Source organism: Lampetra planeri, chromosome 7 (genome assembly GCF_965212315.1).
Source record: "Lampetra planeri chromosome 7, kcLamPlan1.2.h2, whole genome shotgun sequence".
NCBI lineage: Eukaryota > Metazoa > Chordata > Hyperoartia > Petromyzontiformes > Petromyzontidae > Lampetra > Lampetra planeri.
In genome coordinates this window covers 10,723,693-10,739,009 of record NC_136113.1, presented here as the reverse complement: position 1 = coordinate 10,739,009, position 15,317 = coordinate 10,723,693, and the positions used below count along the sequence as shown (strand labels likewise).

General features: G+C 48.5%; 1 protein-coding gene across 1 annotated transcript; it reads left to right on the top strand.

Moving 5' to 3' along the window:
* The first annotated feature begins 1,243 nt into the window (after window positions 1–1,243).
* On the top strand, window positions 1,244–12,063 carry WARS1 (tryptophanyl-tRNA synthetase 1). The gene is made up of 11 exons (XM_078596307.1): window positions 1,244–1,403; window positions 2,629–2,762; window positions 3,751–3,994; window positions 4,335–4,443; window positions 4,708–4,827; window positions 5,775–5,957; window positions 6,778–6,878; window positions 7,316–7,428; window positions 7,970–8,143; window positions 8,923–9,063; window positions 10,402–12,063. The coding sequence occupies exons 1-11, from the start codon at window positions 1,259–1,261 to the stop codon at window positions 10,558–10,560; spliced, it is 1,623 nt and encodes a 540-aa protein (XP_078452433.1). The 5' UTR covers window positions 1,244–1,258; the 3' UTR covers window positions 10,561–12,063.
* The last annotated feature ends 3,254 nt before the right edge of the window (window positions 12,064–15,317 follow it).

Genomic DNA, 15,317 nt, shown 5'->3' with positions numbered 1-15,317 from the left:
ACACTGCGTCCTCTCTAACCACACTCGGGAGAGGCCTCCTTATTTCAGTCTGATGCATCGTTGGGGCAATTGCAGCAGTCATAGCACAGGAGAAGGGTGCATGGTGTGTGTGGTCAGCAGCAAATTCGGCCGACTGCCTTGGTCTTAAAATCGGCTTTTAAACATCAATCATTCTGCACAAAGTGCATATTTAATTTCTGGCTGAAGCACCCTTACACCAAGTCTCCTGGTTCCATACTCTTAGTTTTTTCGGTAAAGTCACGTAGGTAAAAAATGAAATTAAAATTAATTAAAATAAAATAATAATAAAAATCACGACGTTTCGGAGGCAACACAAGTGTCAGAAGGAGTCCTTCTAAGTTGTCACGGCAGGGGGCGATGATTGCCACGTAAGGTACAACATGTATGCTGGGTTCCAATGGGGGGATTTTCAGGAGCCGCGTGCGTGTACACGTGGCTGTTGCAGCAAGGGACACGCTGTGTTGCAGTAGCTGCCCATCTGGGAAATAGTGTTCTGGAGAAAAAACACCCCATTAGATGTATCAGAACATCTCTCGATGTATGTAAAATGTATCAACCTCAATTAGCTAGCCCAACAATGCACTGTTACTACACTGATAGTGCGATACAAAAAAACAACAATGCCACAACGTCTATAGCTAAATTGTGCTTTGCTCCAATGTCTACACACTCAGTCTTCACCAGCGTGGTGAGGTATGGTGGTGGATTTCCACACAGCTCTCTCTAAAATGTACCAGACTTGCTGGGTCTTTCTCTCCCCCTGCCACCGTGGGATGGATTTCCACACAACTCTCTCATTGAGATGCTCATTTCTCTGCTCCAGCAGACCCACCTCTCTCTCTGCCCCAACCCCCCCTCTCTCCATTTAAGGCCTCGACACAGAGGCGTTGGGTCTCTGTGTGTCTATGTTGTGTCTCTCTCTCTCTCTGTGTGTCTATGTTGTGTCTCTCTCTGCTTGTCTGTCTGTCTGTCTGTGTGTCCCCGTGTCTGTGTTTCGTCTCTCTCTCAAATTTAGCAATCTTTGGAAGAACGTAATCAACCAGGTAGGGTGTTGACTGTTGTGTTAGCAGACTCTCTGTGTTGTATTGCATTGTATTTCTAAGTTCACTATGTTTGCTCGTGTTGCAATCGAAACTTCGTATTCTATTACTTAATTTGTTTCCTTTCGACGCGACTTTACCGAAAGAACCAAAGAGTAACGAACGGAGTTGCCTGGGGGAGCCCGAGAATCGAATCGATGTTGGAGGTGTCCGTCCCACGCGATTCATCGAATCGATTCAACTCCGCTGACGCAAGCAGAGACAGACGCCGGCTTTGGCGTTCTGGGCCACAGCAGCAGCAGCAGCGCCGCCTTCAGAGTTCCTCCCGGGCGATCGAGAGCGGTGAGAGGCGACACGGGGACGCGGGGACGCGAAGTACACGGGGATTCACCCCGGGCCAAGGGCACAAAGATTCTCTCCCCGGGACCCCGGCACGGGGACCGACCTCGGCTAGTCCGACTGCCGGGTTTCAGCGCCCCAACCCCGGCAGCACTCCCATAACGACGCGCGTAGGCCGCGCCGGAGTCGGGGTTGTCGTGTCCTGGGTGTGTTGACTTAATTGTGTTAAGTGTTGACTTAAATGAATTACTAACTCGTTGGTTAAGTGTAACGTTAATGGTTGTCAATGAGAAATTGTTCCACGTGTCGGTTAAATGTTATTCGTATACAATGCCAATTCAAATCCACTGTACTCACGTGTCAATTATTCAGCACTGTTAACGCATTCTATTCAAAACATGTTCGTCCGCAAAATGAATAACTATTACTATGCCCACTCAATGCTATGTAATCAAATTCATGACCGTCCATAAATAATGTGAAGGCTGTTTGCGATATGACAACTTTGACACTGCATATGTTGAGTAATTGGCCGAAACATCAGCCAACTGTACAATTATTGATCGAGGGAATTTGCATCGCTACGCCACAGGGATAGAATCTCGCGTGACTGTACCATATGGTAACGCGGTGCAGGTAATGCAAAACAAAGCTGCCTGTGCTGGCTCATTAAATAAAGAAACGCGTGTCCTGTCGGTTCTAGAATAGTTAGGCAAGGTGACGGAATGGCAGTCGATAACCTTAAGCGACCCTTTTAGAAGTGTCGCAATGAATTGGTTGTGTGTCAGGTGCGAGTGACGTTTGGAATTGTACTTGGGTGTCGGTCATAAAAACTGATACCGACAGCAATGACCCACACATCTGGGCACGCCCTATAAAGACAAAGATTCCCCGTATAGCCTTACCAGACTTTTGGGGCGAGTGCTGTTAGCGAGCACCTTTGAAGGCCGGAACTGCACACGAGGGGGTGGGTGGCCAGCGCCACGCCTGGCCGTCTTTGTCTCTCTATTGGTGGCATTTACACACCGCACAAGGTACTACCTACAGGAGGCCCAGGACCGGTTCAGATATTCGTCACTGATGTTGGTCGTGAGCGGTAATCGAATTCTGGTAAATGAGTTCGTAGCACAGTGTGATACCCGCTACACTATCGCACACCCTACATACATACTAATGTGCACACGCATTCCAGCACACATTGACACATGCACTGTGTATATTCTGACAGGAGCTCCTAAGACGCAGCGATTCGTTTTGGCCGAGATGTCTGCGGCCCATGACTTGTCCCCGGGGGAGCTCTACGAGCGGGTGTCGGAGCAGGGAGAGGCCGTGAGAGCCCTCAAGGCACAGAATGCACAGAAGGTAAGGCAAGAGAAGAAGGATGGAAGGTACAAAAGGCTCCTCATCTTTCCAATGGGATGACTGCCTTGGCATTGGTTGACGAGGATGTGAAACCATGTTAAGGGAGGTAATACTAACTAATTTTACTGCATACTTAATATTAATGACAATTATTCACGCAGAAAATTATCACCGAGTCTTGAGGGTATTTTTCCAGGAGAGTCCTGCTGCAATGCGATGTTTGGCCAATTCCATTCATGCATGTTTGGTTTCGTGTAGGGGAAACCATGTATACAACAATACTTGAAAGTACTGGTTTTTACCCACACAAGTACTTACCAGAAATAAACCCAGCTTGGCTTTGCATGATTTGACATGGTGACATTTGAGAAGAGCAAGATGGAGTGTAAACGCCACAGTTTGAATGGATTATCAATTGGCTGCCCCAGGCATGGAAGAGCAGACTGCTTTTTCACCTTTTTCACCCTTAACCCCAGCCGTGTATCCTGTGGAAATGCGTGGGCAGTGCAAGATTATTTGTAAAATGCAGTTTGACCCGATTTCCCTCTTACATAAAATCAAACATTCAGAGTATGTTTTTACTCAAACCCTCGCATAAAGTTTAATTACTATGATACATATAGAAAAATGTTGGATATTGCAAACTACAACTCATATAAATAGTTTTTTGTTGTTGCAATTTTGTTAAAATAATTGCACTAAAATGTTTTCTTGACTTTAAGAGGGATGGCAATAATGCTAGTTGTGATTGTTGATCAACGAATTTAAGTAGATGTTAAATCAACAAAAAAAGTGTATTTGTTATGGTGGTTCCATTTTTAACATCATTAGTTCAGTGGTTTGGCTGTAGAGTGTGCTGGCTGTGCAACTGCACCCAAGCCCATTGATTGGAGGGGAAATTGAACAGGGGGCTTCATTCAATTCCTCCCAGTGTCAGTTCGACAAAACCCCAAGCTCTGTATCTGTTGCCACTATGGTTCACCACCAGGATGAGGTCAAGGGAGCAGTCCAGAAGCTGCTGGAGCTGAAGCTGGAGTATAAGCGAGCGTCGGGGCACGAGTACCAGGCTGGCGCTCCACCCGGCAAGGTGAACGAGGCTGCCAACGGGGCCGCACAGGCTCCCGACTGCGTCCCCAGCGACACCGCTGCACAGGAAGCGCAGACAGACCACGTGGACCCATGGAATGTGCAGACCTCCAGCGCCAAGGGCATCGACTACGACAAACTCATCGGTATGGCTCCCGGCGGTGGGGCAGAGGTGTGGCGGCACACCAGTGGTTTAATCACAGACGAAAGCTTGAAAAAAAAACACAAGCCTATAAGGAGATAGCACTCAGAGGTGCATACAAAGGTTCAAAAAGCTACTTGCTGTGAAACCATCTCTTAGTCACTTCACAGCCCAGCGGGTTTTGGAGATTCACAAATCTTTGTGATGGATCAAACTCTCTCTTTCAAAACGATCGAGCACGGGTGTACGCCACCACATCTGCGCACTACCACCATGCAAAAACTTTGCCCGTATTGGTTAAATGTTCGTTCTCTTACTGGACGTTGGTTGTATTCCACTGTCAGTCAACTTCGGGAGCAGTAAAATCGACCAGCACCTGATCGACCGGATCGAGCGGGTCACTGGAAAACAGGCGCATCACTTTCTGCGACGAGGCATCTTCTTTTCACACAGGTACTGGCGCTGTCATGATGGGGGTTCCAGCCCCTGTGCAGGCGCACCCATGACTTCTGCTTTACAGCCTCATTTTTATTAGACCTCGTAATATGATGCTTTGAAATTCAAGCCGTATTGTGAACCTCAATCGATCCGAATGTGCAGCGGTGCTGACACGGCTCGCAAATGAGAGCAGCAAAACAACGAAGTTTTCTGGCACAGAAAATATCCGAAATGGGTAACGCAGGTATTACCGCTGACCTCAGTCTTAACCCCTCGCAGGGACATGCACCAACTGCTGGACGCGTACGAGGCCAAGAAGCCGTTCTTCTTGTACACGGGGCGTGGGCCCTCGTCGGACGCCATGCACGTCGGCCACCTCATCTCCTTCATATTCACCCAGTACGTGACCGGGACTCTGCTTGGACACATCGCTTGATCCGTATGACCGCTGGCAGATGACGTGTATGCACACAAACAGAAACGAGATATTACTGTTAAAAAGAGGAACTGAGGTGGTTACACAGTAGGGAGCACTTTTCCACAAGCTCTACAACAACGATCACATAAAAAAATGATTGTTTGATCTGATAATAATAATAATAAACCACTGGGCAGGGGTGGCACATGCCTGTGATCACCACTTTGGAGGCGAGGGTTGGTGGATTGCACACATGTTGTAATACTCCTTTCCTGCGAGCCTTGAAGTGCTGTACCCTTGCTCTCCAGGAGAATGCAGTACAGCAAAAAATGTGGACTATACCTGTTCCGTCTATATGGGATAGTTCTTTTCCCCTCACACACGTGGGGTTTCTCCCACATGGAAATACTCATATTCTTTGAATTCCTGCAGTCACGAAAGCTTTAAGTCAAGATGGAAGCACTCGTTAAATGGCCGATTACACCTTAATATATAGAGGCAGTTGTTGGCACTGGCTCACTTTTGTCACTTCCTTCCTACGTGTTTGTGGTTCCTCCACGCACCTCTGAGTCGTTCTTTGTCTTCGAGAGTGAGTGAATACTGAGAATGTTACAAGTTGAAATTATTATATGATGGTTAGAAATCATGAAATCACCACCCTTGAGAAACTAACCTAGATCCAATTCTAGGATCTCGGCAGTGTCATTTGCAGACTGTCCTCTGAGCTTCCTTGGCCGTTTCAAAAATAGCAATTGTTTTTTAAAGAATAGTTTATTTTTCACATGTAACAAACCACAGTTCTTGACGAGCACTTTTGGTTCTTATCTCTCAGGACTTGCATAGCACTTGGGCGGGAGTAAAAGTAATGCTTTTTTTCTAAGAGCATTGCATGCCAATGAGTGAAGGCAACGGCGACTGTCCTTGGCAGGTGGCTGCAGGAAACGTTCAACGTTCCACTGGTCATCCAGCTGACGGACGACGAGAAATACCTGTGGAAGGAAATGGAGCTGGAGGAAGCGAACAGGCTCGCTCACGAGAACAGCCGAGACATCATCGCATGTGGCTTTGACATCAACAAGACCTTCATCTTCTCCGACCTGCAGTATATGGGGTGAGGCGATTTGCTGAACACGGTCTTAGCCAAGGGAAAGTTTGTTCCATTGTCAGTGTGTTCATCGGTTGAATTGCTGCTCCTAATGAAAATAACACTTTCCGCAGCAGCCGTAAAATGCCTATTTTGTTCACGGTGGTCACCCATAGAAGTAGTATCCGAGTTTCAAATCCTGCTTAGCTTCTTAAAATTTCGATCATTCTGGGTGATTTGGTCAGCAGAGAGCAGTACAGCAAAGTGTATGATTATACTCTCCTGCTTCAGTGTCTGTGCTCCCCACCTTCACCAAGCCACACTGAGCCGCGTGGTGACGTATGGTAAAGTAACCCCCATGACCTGCACCATATGAAGAGGCCCTCCACCAGAAGTACATGAAAGAGTGATGTGGCTAATTGGTAGCCCGAGCCTCAACATTAACCTCAACCTTATCTGTTACCTTTCTCCCACATGTGGTTATGGGCATTCCCATTAATTAACTTGCCCATTACCACTCCGCATGGGCAACTCTAAAATTCTGATGGGTGGAAATATTTTTCAGAGCAGTGTATTTTTTTGACTATAATGCTAAGCATGTTAGTTTTAGAGGCAACCATGGTTGTTTAGGGCTCTTTGGACTGTGTGAGAAATTGTTGAGCCTCAGAAAAGGTGGCCAAATATTCTTGAGCACACTTGTGACTGGTGAAGAATTGGCCATGTTCTGGAATAGGATATTATTTTATTCATTTGTAGGTTCCACTAATCAACGCAGACTATATCTCTTGATTGTGAATTGTGCGTTTATTTATTGTTGCTGTAAAATGCATGTGTGTTTCCTTTAAAGGCAATCGAAAGAGTTCTACATGAACGTGGTTAAGGTGCAGAAGCACGTGACGTTCAACCAAGTCAAGGGCATCTTCGGCTTCGGAGACAGCGACTGCATCGGTAAAGTGGGGTCAGCTGTCGTAATTTGCGAGTAGAAAAACTAACACTTCAGAACCCTACGCAAGTAAATCAGCTCCAGCAAAAACCCATATTGATATGCAGTCATGGTGGTAGTGGTGTTGTTACAGATGGTGGTTGTCTGACAGTGATCGTGGTATAGAGTGCTTGGTTATGCTGCTGTTGATGACAGCGATGGTGCCGTGTTAATCGTGCAGGAGTAATGATAGCGTGCCTGGTGATTATTTGATAATGATTGTCTCGAGAAGAAGTTGATACTTGGATGGTGGTATTGGTGATGGTGGTGTTTTGGTATTTATTATGCAAGTGCGGCGATACTGTGACGATGGTGGTGATGATCATCGGTTGATGGTGTCTGGTAATACTTTGTAATGGTGGTAGCGATGATGATGATGATGTTGGTGCTCATGTCTCCACAGGTAAGATCAGTTTCCCGGCTGTGCAGGCAGCTCCCTCCTTCAGCAGCTCCTTCCCTCACATCTTTGGTGGCCGGACTGACGTGCAGTGCCTCATCCCGTGCGGCATTGATCAGGTCGGGCAGATGGTCAAGGGATCAAGGGAGGGGTCTTATATAGGAACACAGCACGACTTCCACCAGCAGTGTCTTGGCACAAGGGATATACATGCAAACTTATGTAACAACGATGATTTTATCCAAGTTTATTGTAAAATAGATGATGAATCTCTTCGGCTTTTCACCTTGCTGAATATGAATGAAATGTCTGAGGCAGTGTACTACTGCTAACGCCGCCAATTCCAAAACTGCACTCAAGCTGTGTGTGTGCGCGCCGGGCATGGTGCTGGCCACCTACCCCCTCGTGTGCCGTGTAGGCCTTGACAGGTGCTCGCTAGCAGCACTTGCAACAATCTGTTTAGGCTATACAGCTGTACCGCATATGTATAGAGCTGTTTGAGACTTAGTGTTACAGAAGAATGGCAAGAATGATCTGACGTGTGACAAGAGTAATGAAACAGCGTTGAAGCACAGCAGCCACAAGCTGCATGCACAGTTGGTTGAGAAACGACTATACAGAGGATCTTTGTCTTTGTGCATGCATATGTGACTCCCACAGGACCCGTATTTCCGGATGACGCGTGATGTCGCTCCACGCATCGGCTACCCCAAACCCGCGCTGCTGCACTGCAGCTTCTTCCCCGCGCTACAGGGCGCGCAGACCAAGATGAGCGCCAGCGACCCCAACTCATCCATCTTCCTCACCGACACGGCCAAGCAGATCAAGAGCAAGGTCCGCGGGCTGCAGTTTGACAGAGCTGCCCGGCTAGATCCAGGCACCGGCCCTGAAACACGGGAATGCGGAATGCACCAAAAAAAACCACCACCACCACTACCACATTGGGGGCAGCTGCCTGTTTGCTAATCGCCGGGCTATGCATCCATTGTTGCGTGTTGCTCCTCGTGGGCGTACGCCCCGCAGGCATTGAAGAGGCTTGGTCTGTACACAGTGGAACGAAGGATACAGTAAGAGTATAAAGGGGCATTGTTTTCGACCAGTTGTCCATTTGCTCAGGAGGAAGAAAAAAAAGTCGGCACCAGGCATTGTAAGAATTCTATTATCTCCACGATTTGCTGACTTGTCACATTGTCCCGTGTCGTTTTTACTGTCTCGCTTAGATAATTTCTCATATGCTCCAGCTCGTTTTGTTAAGTTTTGCTCCATTGGCCTAAATGTAACAGCGTGTCATCTGCATAAACCGTGAACAATTAATGCACACCTGGGCGATTTGATGCGTGCATTGCGTATGCAGAAATGTATTGTAATTGACGCATGCTCGCATGCCTAGTGAGCAGAGGACAACGGCTGTCATCGTCGTTGATGATAATGAGGCAGTAAAAATGTGTCCATGCTTGTAAAACCAAAAAAATCACAGAGGTGAGCCCTGCCTCAAATAGCGTCACTCACTCCTGCAGTCACAGCAACGCACCTGGACAATGTGCCGTGGTGGGGTGACATAATCGTCGCGCGATGACTTGGGCTGGCAGTAACCCACGCCGCCGTGTGCGCAGGTGAACAAGCACGCGTTTTCCGGTGGCCGCGACACGATCGAAGAGCACCGGAAGCTGGGTGGGAACGTGGAGGTGGACGTGTGCTACATGTACCTCACCTTCTTCCTGGAGGATGACGAGCGGCTGGCGCAAATCCGCAAGGCGAGTTCAACCTTCCCACCCTGCACCGCCACCGCACCCCCCCACCCGCCCCCCCCACCGCACCCCCCACCCTGCACCGCCCCCACCCCCCCCCCGCCCCCCCCCACCGCACCCCCCATCGCCCCGCCGGCCGGTGCATCCTCTCCGTCGCCTGAGACGCTGCCCGTAGTGGAGATGTGAGAGCCCTCCACAACGAGATCTCGTGTGCTCTTCTGTATAATTACAGCAGGTGGAGCAAATGGCAAAGATTTTGGCCATGTTGGTATCGATTGAGATGTGGGCTCCCTGTGTTTCCTTGTCACCTGAAACCACAACTTCTGAATTACAACTGCCTACTCTTGCCAGTTTACCAATTACGTGTACACTGAATCTGAAAAACTGCTTTTAACACCCCATGTGGCAGCTTTGCTCAATGTATGGGGTTAACCCAGAGTTGAAATCTATGCACTGTGTATTGGAGGAAAAAAATATAAAGTGACTTCCAGGACCACAATTGTAGCACACGAGTGATATCACAGCTGGAAGTGCATGTGAGCCCTGGACACTCAGCCCAAATTTGTATATGCAAGAACTGTAAAAAAATTTGTTTGGTGTTTAGATAGTTTACTGCCGTTGAAGATTGTCATGGTTCTGCAGCTACCGCCATTCTGTTGACCTCAGCTCTTTTCTAGTGGGTGGGAGATCGATTATGTTGCCATAAAGATCAGCTGTAATTTCCTGGCTTCACCAACGTAGAGTCTCATTTCAGCATCGGCTGCCAGCGGGGTTCATACATTCGGTGCCAAATTCAGTGTTCCCTTTTTAGAGACACGAAAGGGAGCATTGTAAATTCAGCCATCTTTATTCCTAACTGTATCAGCCTGGCTCAAGTATCACCTCAGGCTTTCAGTCGTTTGAATAATGCTTGGCATTCCATTCCAAACTTGACACCATCAATCCCTTACAACCGTGCCACACGGCAAGCAGTAGGCAAACAGCCACAGCCATAGCCTCTGGTCCACATTTACGACACGTATCATGCAAGCCAAGCAGGGCGGCCATTGGTGCAGCTATCGAGTGTGCAGGTGCTGCAACTGCACTGGGGTCCATGTATCAGAGGGGACCTGTACCTGGGCTGTGAAAAGGGAAAGAAATTGATCAGGGCGCCCTATTTTATTCTTTCACCGAGGCACATGCCAACCACGCTACACCGCCGGGTCTGGCTCTCTTGTGAACGGTGCGGCATGATCGGTGGCGGCCGTTCCGTGTGCATGGCACCACGTTTTGAGGTAGCGTTGTTGTTGTTGTCGTCGTCACGCGTTGGGGCTGACGGCGGTGCCCACTGCGCTCGGGGTGCAGGACTACACGAGCGGCGCCATGCTCACGGGCGAGCTCAAGCAGCAGCTCATCGCTGTGCTGCAGCCGCTGGTGGCGGCGCACCAGGAGCGGCGGCGCAGCGTCACCGCCGAGATGGTCACGCGCTTTATGACGCCGCGGCCGCTCAACTACACGTGCTGACCGCTGCACGTGCGATCGCTCCGTCCCACAGTCCAGCGTGTGCACCGACCTACACTGACGAGCGCGCTCTCGAACACGCATTTAGAGACATTGGCACCCACGCTCTAGTTTAATTATCGGTATACTGAGCCGTTGACGGATCAAAAATCACATTTTGTCTCTCAAGATGCTGTCACGGGAGAGGACTTTTTATGAGACAAGGGAGCAAATCCGAACTAACCCCATCCCCAAGTATTATTGCAATCTCCCTTCCTGACCCTTATAAAAACGAAACAAATAATACATTTTGCACTCCCAGAATTAGCGTGGACAAGCTCATGACCCGGCTTTGGCGGCGATTGAGCCGTGATGCCAATAAATAACGGTGCAATGTCGTTGCTTCATGACAGCCCAAAAAGTAACAAATTAACGTGTAAGAATTTAAATATGGTTACAACCCCCCATACTTCACCTCCCTCACCCATCGGAACGTTTCCGCTCGCTGATGACAGGCGGCCGGAGTGGGCATCCTCCTCTATCCAGACTGCATCGCCGCGCTTCATGAAAGTCTCGGTGGCGATGGTACCTGTGTCGTCCACCGTGGCCATGATTGACCCCGCCTCGGCACTGAGTGGGGGGGGGGTACTGATTAGGGGTAATGTGTGGAACGTTCTGGCGGGGAGGTGAGATTGAGGGCTTTTTAACTGGAGGGGTCTTGTATGTATGTTGAACTTCTTTCGCACCATACGTAGCCAACCATACTAATTGAAGGTGCAGGGCAAGGCCAACAAACTAATCACAAAAAGCAGTTATAAAAACACGAGTTTTAAATCTAGATGATTTAAAAGTGCATAGCTCCAGTGGCTTCCTAATATCGGAAGGGAAGAGCATTCCAGACGGCCACAGAAGCGCATCTGAAAGCGTGCGATGCAGTGGCCGTCTTTGTTCGATGGGTATTGGAGGTTGTTGTTTTGGAGCGAAGGTAACTGCGTGTCTGATCGTCTTCGCCGCATGGCCCTCATCAACATATGTGTACCTAAGCGAGTTTATTAACAGTTCTGCCCGGTTGGGCCTCTGCAAGGTTTCTCTGTGTGGCGGTGACTGTTCTACGCCAGGGACTCGGGGGTGTCGTCCAGAGATGGCACCCTGGGCGAGGCACCGTCTCGTGTCTCATCTCCCTGCGCACGCACGTGTGTGCCACCCACACACACCGTCTAACTGCCACCCCACACTCCACCCCGCCAACACCCTGGGTCACAGGCCTTTGGGGATATGCTCTCCCCGCCCTCTGCCTGTTGCTAAATTCTCAAAGGGCGAAGAAATTGCACTTGTTGAATATGTCAGGTTCATCACATTTTTTTATCGGTTTTGTCAAGGTAACCAAAATCATTCGTTACTTGTTTTAGTTGTACACTTATACGAGAGTGCGATATGAGGGATTCGATTTGAACAGTTTGTGATGCGCTATATTTTGGATGTTACAAATTTTACTTGATTGGTGTTAAAAAAATTTCCGTGCGATAACAGCGCTTATCCGACAGTCTCTTTAAGGCTAAATGGGAGATCTTCGTCATGTGTGTGTGCATATATATGTGAGTGTATGTATCAGTGTGCATGCATGCATCTCTATATGTGTATACATCTACATGTACAGTGAGGGAAAACAGTATTTGATCCCCTGCTGATTTTGTACGTTTGCCCACTGACAAAGAAATGATCAGTCTATAATTTTAATGGTAGGTTTATTTGAACAGTGAGAGACAGAATAACAACAAAAATCCAGAAAAACGCATGTCAAAAATATAAATTGATTGGCATTTTAATGAGGGAAATAAGTATTTGACCCCCTCTCAATCAGAAAGATTTCTGGCTCCCAGGTGTCTTTTATACAGGTAACGAGCCGAGATTAGGAGCACACTCTTAAAGGGAGTGCTCCTAATCTCAGCTTGTTACCTGTATAAAAGACACCTGTTCACAGAAGCAATCAATCAGATTCCAAACTCTCCACCATGGCCAAGACCAAAGAGCTCTCCAAGGATGTCAGGGACAAGATTGTAGACCTACACAAGGCTGGAATGGGCTACAAGACCATCGCCAAGCAGCTTGGTGAGAAGGTGACAACAGTTGGTGTGATTATTCGCAAATGGAAGAAACACAAAAGAACTGGCAATCTCCCTCGGCCTGGGGCTCCATGCAAGATCTCACCTCGTGGAGTTGCAATTATCATGAGAACGTTGAGGAATCAGCCCAGAACTACACGGGAGGATCTTGTCAATGATCTCAAGGCAGCTGGGACCATAGTCACCAAGAAAACAGTTGGTAACACACTATGCCGTGAAGGACTGAAATCCTGCAGCGCCCGCAAGATCCCCCTGTGCAATAAAGCACATATACATGCCCGTCTGAAGTTTGCCAATGAACATCTGAATGATTCGGAGGACAACTGGGTGAAAGTGTTGTGGTCAGATGAGACCAAGATGGAGCTCTTTGGCATCAACTCAGCTCGCCGTGTTTGGAGGAGGAGGAATGCTGCCTATGACCCCAAGAACACCATCCCCACCGTCAAACATGGAGGTGGAAACATGCTTTGGGGGTGTTTTTCTGCTAAGGGGACAGGACAACTTCACCGCATCATAGGGACGATGGACGGAGCCATGTACCGTCAAATCTTGGGTGAGAACCTTCCCTCAGCCAGGGCATTGAAAATAGGTCGTGGATGGGTATTCCAGCATGACAATGACCCAAAACACGACCAAGGCAACAAAGGAGTGGCTCAAGAAGAAGCACATTTAGGTCCTGGATTGGCCTAGCCAGTCTCCAGATCTTAATCCCATAGAAAATCTGTGGAGGGAGCTGAAGGTTCGAGTTACCAAACGTCAGCCTCGAAACCTTAATGACTTGGAGAAGGTCTGCAAAGAGGAGTGGGACAAAATCCCTCCTGAGATGTGTGCAAACCTGGTGGCCAACTACAAGAATCGTCTGACCTCTGATTGCCAACAAGGGTTTTGCCACCAAGTACTAAGTCATGTTTTGCAGAGGGGTCAAATACTTATTTCCCTCATTAAAATGCCAATCAATTTATAACATTTTTGACATGCGTTTTTCTGGATTTTGTTGTTATTCTGTTTCTCACTGTTCAAATAAACCTACCATTAAAATTATAGACTGATCATTTCTTTGTCAGTGGGCAAACGTACAAAATCAGCAGGGGATCAAATATTTTTTTCCCTCACTGTATGTATCAGTGTGCATGCATGCATCTCTACATGTGTATACATCTACATGTATATGTCTGGGGCAGTTGTGGAAAGAAAATAGCAGTTTCCATATCTGGGCAGTGTACTTATGACCAGCCTCATTTTTGTATGGAGCTGAATCAGTCGAGTGGCGTTATCTTTGCACCAGCTGTGTAATGTGTGGAAGCTACCTGGGCTATCGCTCCATACAAAGCTCCAGGTCCTCTCAGCCACAGTTATGCCCTCCCTTCTTTGTATTTGCGAAACGTGGACCCTTTTGAAGGAACATCAACGTCGGTTTGAAACATTCAGGCTGACTTGCCCACGAGCCATCCTGAGTTTAACCTGACTGGATTGTGTGAGGGGCTCAGATCCTTGTAAGATCTGGCCTCAGTCCCATCTGTGAGCTCCTCCGGCAAGCAAGGCTGCGTTGCCTGGTTCATGTAGCCCGCATGGCCAGCCACCGCATGTTCAAGCAGGATTTGTTTGATCGGTTAGAGGGTGCTAAAGGGGCGTGACGCGAGCTGGAGTGGACATGGGCTGTTAAAGTACAGGAGAATGGAGCCGAATGGACTTGCTGAAGACTTGTACCAGTGGAGTCAAGATCGACCTCTATGGAGGAGGCAGTCTTCCTCCAGCAACAACAGAGGGCGGAGTGTCGGGCAATTAAAACGCAGAAAGATGGCAGAGGAGGGAGACAGCGCATCCGTTAGTCATTTCAGGCAACCCATGGTACCTGAGTCTGCCACGTGATCTGTCAGCGAGCCTTGACACTTCACTTGGCCCCAAAGTGTACCTATCCTGGCACCAGCGCCGTGATGACATCACCGCCACTTAGTGGTGAATGGTGGTTGTGCGTAATTGTATCTCTGTTTGCGTGTATATGTATGTAATGTGTTGGTGTGCATTTGGTTAATTTGGCTTAATCACTAAAAACACCCGAAAGGATTTTACGCATAGGAAATACAGTCCCTCGCAGATTAACAAAAGACCTAACAATTTATAAGTTAACGTATTTACCTTTTTGCGTTTTATCGGCACTGAGAATTTAGCAACTACCTATAAAGAGGCAAGATAAGACTTCGATGTTGCCCCCCACCCCCCTATCGCGGCGCCCCTCATGTCGGCCATGCCGGCACCAAGATCCCACAGTCCACTCCCACTCCCCACACTCACTGCCCACACTCACCTCACACACCATACCCACTGCCCACACTCACACCCCACTCCCCACACTCACTGCCCACACTCACTCCATACACTCACCTCACACACCATACCCACTCTCCACACTCACCTCACAGACCATACCCACTGCCCACACTCACACCCCACTCCCCATACCCTACAACCCACACTCACGCCCCAAACCCACTCCCCATCCCCACTCTCGCATCACATACCCACTCCCAGCAATCCACACTCACATCCCATTCATCCCATTCCCCACACCCCATACACCCCCACCCATACACCCCCACATCCCACGCCCCGCACCCAATAGTCCATCCTCCATACCCACTCCCCCACCCTCCAGTCACA